This window comes from Sinocyclocheilus rhinocerous, unplaced genomic scaffold (genome assembly GCF_001515625.1).
Source record: "Sinocyclocheilus rhinocerous isolate Xijiao unplaced genomic scaffold, SAMN03320098_v1.1 scaffold159, whole genome shotgun sequence".
NCBI classification, from domain to species: Eukaryota; Metazoa; Chordata; class Actinopteri; order Cypriniformes; family Cyprinidae; genus Sinocyclocheilus; species Sinocyclocheilus rhinocerous.
The window spans coordinates 304260-315894 of record NW_015666558.1 but is presented as its reverse complement, the minus strand read 5'-3'; the positions used below and the strand labels follow the sequence as shown (position 1 = coordinate 315894).

At 34.5% G+C, this 11635-nt stretch overlaps 1 protein-coding gene across 1 annotated transcript in view; it reads right to left on the bottom strand.

Annotated features, from left to right (window-relative positions):
* Nucleotides 1-2130: 2130 nt before the first annotated feature.
* Nucleotides 2131-11635, bottom strand: part of pald1a (phosphatase domain containing paladin 1a) — a 70415-nt gene continuing 60910 nt past the window's right edge. Inside the window, exon 19 of the mRNA XM_016544175.1 lies at nucleotides 2131-2211. Coding sequence (XP_016399661.1) covers nucleotides 2131-2211 — 81 coding nt within the window. The remainder of the gene's footprint in view (nucleotides 2212-11635) is intronic.

Sequence of the window (11635 nt, the reverse complement as noted above, 5' to 3'; positions counted from 1 at the left end):
GTCACCATAGAGACTGGGAAGAAAATTAAGGGTTCACACAAAACAAGGGGAGTCTGCTTTTAGTTATTATGCCGCCCGCAGTTGGAATCAGCTTCCAGAAGAGATCAGATGTGCTAAAACATTAGTCACATTTAAATGCAGACTCAAAACTCATCTGTTTAGCTGTGCATTTATTGAATGAGCACTGTGCAATGTCCGAACTGAATGCACTATATTTTATGTATAATCGTTTTCTTAAATTCATTTTAAACCTCTTAAATAAATTTTTTTTAATCATTTTCAAAGTTTTTAAATTCCTTGTTTTATTGTTGTGATTATTTTTTTTTTCTTTTCTTTTATGTAAAGCACTTTGAATTACCATTGTGTATGAAATGTGCTATATAAATAAACTTGCCTTGCCTAGAATAAGCTTGTAAATTCCAGGGGCCACGTCCAAATGAAGCGATGGCTACGGCTCGACAAGCACAAATTCACACAGGAGAAGAGAATCCACCGCGAAACATTCACGCAACAGCTGGACTAATGCACACAACGCATGAAAAGCTCTGATTCAGATCTGCTGCTGAGTTACAGTAACATTAAACTTCACTGAGGTTTGTGACGGACTTTTGAAATCAAGTGTGAAGCTGAAGGAAGATGAACACGAGGCTGGGTGATAATATTTTACAATATTTAATGCAAATTTGGATGTGAATTTGCTCTGAAATAACACTTCTTTTGCAATTGAGGTTTAAATAAGAAAAGCTGTAAAAAAAAATAAAATAAAAAAATTTATTAAATCTTGTAACGTGGCATTAATTATTTTTTTTTTTTAATTGTGAAGCCAGTCCACTGGACATCAGAAAAAAATAAAATAAAATAACAAAATAAAATTAATTTGCATAATGATGCATTTAAAAGTTAATGACCAAAAGTATCATTATAAAAGTTCACAGTGTTGCCGCAGATGAAATATAACGTGGATAACATTAAATTAATTTTTTTTCATCAGGTTAGACATTGATTATTTCTCACTCAAATCCGTTTATCTACCTGTACGTTGGTCGCATATATGCGCCATGTTTGTAGTTTTTAACACTTTTAATGCGTGCTTGTAGTTCTAATTGAATCTGATTGCACTGATTCAATGATCTATTCAGAGTGAGTCTTCATGTCTGACTTTTAGAACTGATTATTGTAAATGGAAATCATATTTAGGTTATGACTGTCAGTTATTTGTGAATTAAAGTTGTTGTGAAACCAGTCCACTGTCCATCAGGAAACTTAATGGATAAAATGATATTAAATAATATAATATAATATTTTAAAAAATCAAGTAATTTTGTGCTTTTACACTTTATTAAAATTTATTCAATTATGTATTTAAAAAACTGCTAGCCTCATTACTTATATTGCATGTGTAAAACAGAGTCTCGCTGGGAAGAAAACTAAATCCCCACCAGAGCAACAATTTAAATCGCTTTAAAAAATGAATTAAAGCACTCCCGCTGACTGCGTAATCCTGCGCTTTTATAAATGAGATCAGGCAGAGTAATTGATACAGGCGGCAGGAGATTAATTAGCCGTAATTTTTAGTCTTTACTCAAATTGTTCCAACAAAAGAAACTCGAAGCATGAAAAAGGCAGATTACACGCACAGCCAGAGAGCAATTAATTCAATTTAGAAAGCTCAAGTCTTACACTTTCACTGCCTCAATGCTAAACACTGCACTCGTTTTGTAATAAAAGATGATAATTAAACACTTGTCAAGGTACTTTAGCTGTAGCTACGCTTGCATTGTATTTCTAATGTTTTAAACTCTGTTCTGAGCATTGATTCTCATCAGCCGAATGCATACTGAGGTTAAGCTGGGACAGAAAGCTCTGGAAACAAATTGATCACCATTGTTTTTCAGTCCAATGCAATGCATGTATGATTGAGCAGAATCTTTGTTTGATTCAGCTCTGTCTCTCTCTGTTATGCTGTTTTAGTGGAATCAAACTAAATGCAACTTTATGCACTACAATGCATGAAAGTGAGCATGCACAAATTGAAGCGCTTGTTGAAGTATGGAACGAATGCATGGAAAGATATTTCAGTGTTATTTAATGTTACATCAAAAAGGTCGGACATACAAATCAAAATCAGATTCATAAAACAAGCTGACAGAAATAATACTGTGTAATCTTGAACATGTTCTGGCATCCGTTGGGCTCAAACCGGCGAAATGTCTGAAATAATCAAAGATAAAGGCTATTAAAGGCAGATGTTTGTCTGGTTTTATGATGTGAAAGTCCTCCCTGCAGTGAAATCAGTGCAGCAGCTGCTGAATAACACATAAAGCCTTCATGTGATTTAGATGATCGTTGACTAGAATGACGGTCCGAATCTGAATAGTGAAAGCAAACGTGATTGTTTCTCACACCGCTGTGATTAATGAACTCGTTTAGCATTGTGTCTAAACATCACTATCTGTCTGCTCTGATCTGATACAGGAGACGATTGAAGGTGAACAATGTCCTTTCTGCAACACTGACAGCATTCAAAGGAATGAAAACACTTTTATATTTAATATATTTAATATGATTTTTATAAGTTTGCAAATTATATTTATATTTAGATACACACATTATATGATATACTTTTAAAAATTACATTTTGTTTTCTATAAATGTGACCCTGAACCACAAAACCAGTCATAAGGGTAAATTTTTTGAAATTGAGATTTATACATCATCTGAAAGCTGAATAAATAATCTTTCCATTGATGTATGGTTTGTTAGGATAGAACAATATTTGAAAATCTGGAATCTGAGGGTGCAAAAAAAATCTACTAATAAAAAATTAAGTTTTGATATATTTACGGTAGGAAATTTACAAAATATCTTCATGGAACATGATCTTTATTTAATATCCTCATGATTTTTGGCATTAAAAGAAAAATCAATAATTTTGACCCATACAATGTATTGTTGGCTATTGCTACAAATATACCCCAGCGCACAAATTACATTGTAATGAAACATGATAATGAACCAATAATGTAAAAACAGAGGCAATAAATGGAATGGAAAAAATAACATTTTATATCTATTTAATTATATCTATATAAAATTATAGAGAGAGAGATTTTTATATTTTCCATTTTCCTTTTAATTTTAGTTAAAGTTTTAGCAATTTTTCTGTGTTTTTGTCATTTTTGGTTGTTTATATATGCATGTACTGTATGTCTATATAATGTTTATTATTTTTTATGAAGTACTGAACTTCACAAAATTTGGTAACACTTTATTTTAAGGTGTCCTTGTTACACATTACATGTACTTACTATTATAATAACAATAAATTATGCACGTTTACATGCCAGTAACCCTAAGCCAATCCCTAATCCTAACCCTAACTACATGTAGTTAATTAATATTACTCATTACTTAAATTTATAATTACACTGTAACAAGGACACCTTAAAATAAAGTGTAACCTTATATATATATATATATATATATATACACACACACACACACACACGCACGCGCACACACACACACATATACATATATAGGGTGGGAGAAAATATAAATTCTCTGATGCATCACGATTCTCTCTTCAACAATTCTGAACATTTCAGAATCGATTCTGAGCTTTGTTTTTCCCGCATATGGCACGTGTGTGCGCTAGAGACAATCGTGGCGGGCTTCATTGCACAGAATATGCTCTGAGAGACACGTGTGCATTGTTTGACAGTGTGTGCTTTCACCCACCGGCTAAATGCACTTGCATCTACGAATACTTTTATACGAAACTGATGTAAACACAGTGAGTTATGTTTTCAGAACAGGACAAAACATCTGATATATCGAAATAGATCTGTGCATTAGTGTGAATGCAGCCCATCAAAGCTGTAATGTAAACGGCAATAATGCTGCGGAAAAAAGAAAAACCCATAACTATTGTCTGTAAGCTTTCGGATACTTAAAGAACACTTAATTTAAATAGGTAATTATTTTACCCCTAATATATATATATATATACACACACACACACATCTACTGAACTGACATACAAGAAGTTATTTTCAACAGTTCACCATTACCCTTAAGAGCACTTAGCAGATCACCTTCAAGAACATTCACCTGCATCATGAGCAAAGGCAGATGTGAGAGGAGCGTGTTTGTATTATTACACACACATCTCCTCCTGTAACGACTGCAGTGATTCGAGGCTCTGTCAGCACTGATGCTCTGCGCTCTCGTCCGTCGGTCTCTGGTAATAACAGCTCGTGATGAGCACCAATACTTCAGTCTGTCGAGAGCGCCAGCGCATCCTAATGAAGGGACGGAGATCAGCGAACCCTGGAGAGCTGCTTCAGCTGATAGAAGAGAGACGCTCCTCTCCTCATTCATCACGAGAGGCTTTACTCCAGCAGAAACCCCGACTGATGTGCTTTTTAAGTAGATGGAGCTCATCATTACTATTGCAGGCACAAGATGATGCGGGTATGAGAAAAAAAACATGCACAACTGCAACTAACTACAACAAAACAATCAGGAACACCGTGTCATCGTCTAATCATGATGCTCAAAACATGTAATGTATGACTTCTGATCCAAAACCAGAGATATAGGAGAATGACCAAGCTACTCTTTTCTATCAATATGAATCTCAATCAGATCTGATGCAATCATGACATGCTACTGATATCACACCTGCTTATGACTCTGCAAATTAAGCTGGGATTTTAAAATATATAAGATTCAAATAAAAAAATTAAATAAATAATAATATATATAAAATATATATAATATAAAATAAATACACTGATAATGTCATAAATATAATACAATAAATAAATAATTTCAACAATCCAAAACTGTTACTGTGATCCCTAAAATTAAAATAAATAAATTAAAAATTATAAATAAAAAAATTAATAAAAAATTAAATGAATTAAAAATGTAATGCAATTATAATAACATTGAATAAACAAATAATTAAACCAACCAACTTTGTAGTAACATTTATTTATTTCTGTCATGACCACTATCGCCAAGGATGATTGACAGTTTGGATTGGCTGTTGAAATAGATTCAAAGTGAATCAGAAGGCCGAATCTTGACTGGACGAGAGGAGGAGCTGGGGATGGAGGAGGGTAATTAGCTATTGAGCAACGCAAAAGCTGCTGATAATACTGAGGGACCTTATATATGGGTGCTGTGATAGATGTCGCATCCCTATAGGTATAGATGTGGATCAGCTGAGATTTAGCTGACACGAGCTTGACTTATGTGACCTGCCAGAACTAACGCTACGCTTGATTTCTGTTCATTTTCAACAGTCCAAAACTGTTACTGTAATCACACACATGATTTCCGACCAACATGATATCTACTGCTTTCATTCAACAGCCTTGCAAAGAAAATGTAAGAAGTTCTAAAAGAATCTAAAGGAGTCACAACGCAAATAGCTCCACCCACTGACACTGCTGTTGCCTGGATACCAACAGTCCAGGTATGACACTGTTATGGGTTCAAAAGCTCATCAGCCAATCAGACGTTACTGTTATAAATACATGGTAAAGTTTTAAAAGTGGAGCCGAGAATGGGACTGAAAGCATAGGACTCTCCAGGGTGACAAAGAATTTATGAACCAGAAGGTCAAAGTGTGCAGCTGACCCCTGAAGGTCAAAGGTCATGGGGAAGACTTCACATTGAAAAGAGACCTGATGCTCCACAAACTCGAACCCAGACACTTCACTTCATCACCCTGCTGACAGCAGTCCTGCATGGGAACTTTTACACGGTTACACCAGATAAAAAAACATGAAAATATCAGCGGAATCTGCTGACAAAGCTGCAAAATCAGCTCTCAGACACAAAACGTGTGGGATTCATTTCTATGTATAATTCTTTTTTTAATAAATACATTTAAAATAATTAATAAATAAATAAACATTTACAATGAATACATTTAAATAAAAATAAAACAAAATAAAAATTTAACATTTAAAATGAATACATTTAAATAAACTATTCAAAATAAATAAATAAAACTGAATTAAAATGAATAAAAATAAATGAATACATTTAAATAAAAATTTTAAATAAATAAATTTAAATATATAAAATAAACATTTTAAATAAATACATAAATACATAAACAAATAAAATTAAATTAAAAAAAACATTTAAAATGAATACATTTAAATAAAAAACAAATCAAATAAATAAATACTTAAAATCAAAAATTAAAATTATAACTTTTAAATAAATACATACATACCCTTATTTAAATTGCCATTTGGTTGCAATTCACTATTACCCCAACACAACAAGAGGACCAGGCTGATAGTGTAAAGTTTGGCTGCATGAGGTGAGCTTAATGTTAACATTAGCATGAAGTCCTCAGTGTTTACTGCATCGGTGTGCAGTCTGAATGTTAATGTCCGTTTTCTCGTTCTCACCTCTCACTCTGCTGAAGTGTATTAAAGGGTGTCTGTGTGTTACAAGGCAGGCAGGACACAAGATAAACACCTCGCTGAAGGAGGGACGTGAAAACTACTGGGGAAAATCTAAATCTGATAAAACCTCCCTTTGTGGATGCATCCAAAAATAAGAATTATTTCTAAAGCAAGTAAGTATTATATATAATTATAATATATATATATTATTTATTATTATTTTATTTATTTATCATTTTTAGAAGTGTTTGCATTAGGTTAGGAAGACAAGCATGCGATGCAATAAAATACAGTGCAATAAAATACAAAACAAAACAAAAAAACAGCCTTAAAAAAAGCTTTATATAAAAACAGAACAGTTATTTTTATATTAAGTAAATCATGTTTTTTTTTTAATGTATTTTTTTTGGATAAAGTAGGGTTTGCATCAAGTTAGAAAGTAATATGTAATGCATGCAATAAAATAAAATGCAATGCAACAAAACAATACAAAACAAAAAGTGCCTCTACATAAAACGAGTTTGACACCACTGGGTTTACATTAGCAATGCAATACAATGAAATGCAATGAAATGAGTTTGACACCGCTGGGTTTACATTAGTTTATGGTCATTATAATTTGAAGTCTATGATACGTCCTCATTTCAATGTGTGTATTCATTCCTGTACCATCACTACCAGCTGTGCCCTGCACTCCCAAGAGCTCGTGAATACTGAGGGGACGGGAGCCTCAAACACACACACACACACACACACACACATTCATACCTCCTCCTCGTGTCCGGCTGCTTTTGTTTGGTTGTATCACACACACATACAGCCGATGTTCATACCTCAACACAATGTAAAGAAACAAGACACTAACACACACACATCTGCTGTGTGCTTTCTTTCACTCCTTCTCAAAATATTCTTCCTCCATAAAGAAGCTTGTATGAAGTGAAATTCCCACATTCCTTCTGATAGGGTGAGAAAATCCACTCCAGATTTCTCAGATTCCCTCCAAACAACATGTTATTAAAGGGACAGTTCCCCCTTAAATTACTCTTCTGTCATCATTTACACTCGCTCATGTCATTCCAAACCCACATGACCTTTCATTTTGTTCAAAACAGAAGGTTTTAGTTGGTTCAGAAGTTTAGCAGAATATTCACGCTGCTCTTTTCACTTCAATTAACACAGACGGTGACCAGACATGTTCCAAAACAAGAAAAAACAGCATAAAACAACCATAAAAGTGATCTATATCAATCATTGAACAACTACACTGGTTGTTCTTTAAAAAAATCATATGACTTTAAAAAATGAATATCTAAATCTATATCTAAATAAAGTAAGTAGGTTAGGAAGAATGCAATGCGCCCTCTACATAAAATGAGACACTTGAATTGCAACATATGAGAGTGATGCAGAGAGTAAAATGAGAAAGCAGTAGCTCGGGTGCTGTATAACGGTGCATGAAGATGTTTGCTTTAGCCAGGCCTGTATTCATAAGCATGAACACGAACAGACTCATACATGCATATGCATACAGACTGAACCAAACACACATTCCTGGATCTGTATGAACATGACTGATAAAAATGTATACATAAACACACACATGCATATGCATTTATGTGTGTGTGTGTGTGTGTGTATTATATATATATTATAAGAAAATACTTGTTTATATTACATTTTTATATAAACGTTTTAGATATTATATTTATATATCTCAAATATATACATAAAGTAAACAAATATCTACTTTTTTCAAAATATTTTTTATTATATTTTTATATGCAGTTTTTGATATTTTATTTAGAGCAGATTTAGTGCAGGAAAAGCATGAAGTGCTCATTACAAATGTGTTCAGAAAGTTGGTTAATAAATGTTCATAGTGTGCAGAGCTGCATTTTCAAAAAAAATAGAAGCTGAAATATAAGAGACTTTTCATTTGTGTCACGTTTTGATCACTACATCATTCCCAGACTTACACTTGTGTTATTACAGAGTTTGTTGTTTTTACTATTTATATTCCACTTTACAATCATTCCAATATGTGTAAAATAAAGAGTGAGTAAGTCTGTCCGACGGCACAGTGACAACACACACACACACACACACAGTCGCACGCACGCACAAACACACACACAGACAGTCACACTCACACTCACACTCACACACACACAGTACATATTTACATATTTAATTTAAATAACATTCAAGATAACACACACACACACACACACACACACACAGACACACACACAGACAGACAGACACACAGACACACGCACACACACACAGACAGACACATACACACGCACACACACGCACACACACAGACAGACACGCACGCACGCACGCACACACACAGCTAGATGTGGCGGGAAACACATTCTTTCCATTCCAGAGAGAAAAATGTGCACGGAGATCTGGCGCATTAACTGGAAGAAGAGAAGATGAACATTTTAATAGCACTTTCCCAGTTACCTCACTCAATCTCAGCCCGTGGAGAAAAAAAACGCCACGATTATGTCATGATTTATGAATTTCCACTCCAGCGCTGCGGCCCACAGACACAAGAGCCAGAGAAATGAATTCAATAATTCCAGCAGGATTTGATGGCTGGAATGCTGATCATGTGAACGGGAAGTGGCTGACAGACACACAGGTGGCTCGCAGTCTTATTTCCTGAAAGAGATGAAAGCAGCAGCACGACAGACTCACAGCTGAGCTTCTGTAACACTAACTAAAACAAACAAAGATGCCACGTGAAGCTACAATCAGTTCAACTGCTAAAAACACCTTGTGACCTGTGCAGTGCATCTTTATATACACACTACCACTCAAACGCTTGGGCTCTGGAAGTATTTGAAAGAAGCTCACCAAAGCTGCAATTATTTGATCAAAAATACAGTAAAATGTGAAATATTATTAGAATTCAAAATAACAGTTTTCTATGTGAATATCTGTTAAACTGTAATGTATTTCTGTGATGCGCAGCTGTATTTTCAGCATCATTACTCCAGTCTGAAACACATTCTTTCCATTCCAGAGAGAAAAATGTGCACGGAGATCTGGCGCATTAACTGGAAGAAGAGAAGATGAACATTTTAATAGCACTTTCCCAGTTACCTCACTGAATCTCAGCCCGTGGAGAAAAAAAACGCCACGATTATGTCATGATTTATGAATTTCCACTCCAGCGCTGCGGCCCACAGACACAAGAGCCAGAGAAATGAATTCAATAATTCCAGCAGGATTTGATGGCTGGAATGCTGATCATGTGAACGGGAAGTGGCTGACAGACACACAGGTGGCTCGCAGTCTTATTTCCTGAAAGAGATGAAAGCAGCAGCGCGACAGACTCACAGCTGAGCTTCTGTAACACTAACTAAAACAAACAAAGATGCCACGTGAAGCTACAATCAGTTCAACTGCTAAAAACACCTTGTGACCCGTGCAGTGCATCTTTATATACACACTACCACTCAAACGCTTGGGCTCTGGAAGTATTTGAAAGAAGCTCACCAAAGCTGCAATTATTAAAATGTGAAATATTATTAGAATTCAAAATAACAGTTTTCTATGTGAATATCTGTTAAACTGTAATTTATTCCTGTGATCTGCAGCTGTATTTTCAGCATCATTACTCCAGTCTTCAGTGTCACATGATCTTCAGAAATCATTCTAATATGCTGATTTGCTGCTTGAGAAACATTTCTGATTATTATCAATGTTGAAAACAGTTGTGCTGACCAATATTTGTGTGGAAACTGTGATATATTTGATTTTTCAGGATTCATTGATGAATAGTATAGAAGCCTGTTTCTGCCACAGAATAAAATAAAAAAGGCAATTGTGACTTTTTATATAACAATTCTGAGTTTTTTTTGGTCTGAATTATGAATTTATATTTCACAATACTGACTTTTTTTCTTTGAATTGAGTTCATATCTTGCCATTCGGATTTTTTTCCTCATAATTATACATTTATAACTCACAATTCAGACTTTTTTCTCAGAATTATGAATTTATATCTCACAATTTGGACTTTTTTTCTCAGCATTATGAATTTATATCTTGCCATTCATACTTGTTTCTCAGAATTAAAAATATATCTTGCAGTTCTTAATTTTTTCTCAGAATTATGATTTTATATCTCACAATTTGGACTTTTTTCTCAGAGTTATGAATTTATAACTTGCAGTTCTGACTTTTTTCTCAGAATTGCATGATATAAATTCGCAATTCTTAGAAATAAATTAGAATCAGAATTGCGAGATTCTGAACAATTCTGTTCGGAAACTGACAATTCTGTCTTTTTTTTCTCAGAATTGCGAGTTTCTATCTTGCAGTTGTGACTATCTCTCGTAATTCTGACTTTATAACATGCAATTGCGAGTTATTAAGTCAAAATTGTGAGATATAAACTCGCAATTCTGAGAAAAAAATCAGGATTGCGAGTTTGTATTACACAATTCTGAGAAAAAAAATTGTTTTTTTTAGAACGTTTTTTTTTTTTATCTCACAATTTTAGAATTGTGAGATAAAAACGTATTTTTTATTCAGTGGAGGAAACAGGTAAATTAACAGCAAATTTTCATTTTTGGGTCAACTATCCCTTTAAGAAAGTAAATAGGTTCAATTACGATCTCATGTTAACTCTAAAGCCTCGTACACACCGGGACGATTATCGCACGCGCATATCGCTTTTGTGTTCATACCCAAGCGATTTTTGCAGGCGATGAGCCGAGTGAACGTGCAAATTCACTCCCTGACATTAGATGGCGCTTAATGAAAAACAGAAATACCCCGGTACACATCGAATCCTATTTGATCTGCAATTCCACTCCATAACAACTCCCTCTTATCGAGATTTTTGTAGTCGCTGTCGCGTTTGTCATAAACGTCATAAACATGGTGTTCAGACACCAATGAGACCAGCAGCTCTACATTCATCTTGCCTCGATGCATCTTCTTGGTCTACTTACTTCCTCTTCGTCGTTAGGTATCAATGTGTGCTCGGCAAGACGACTGTTTTGTGCTTGAGCGCCACCAAGTCGTGTTTTACTGTAACTTCAGCAGCTCCAGGCACGTGAACAAAAGCGCCAATCTCATTGGTCAGCCAGTTTTTAACGCAGCGCGTCAAACCAAAAAAACAAACCGAGGCGTTTTTAAAAAATGACACTTTTACGCCTCGCGTTTTG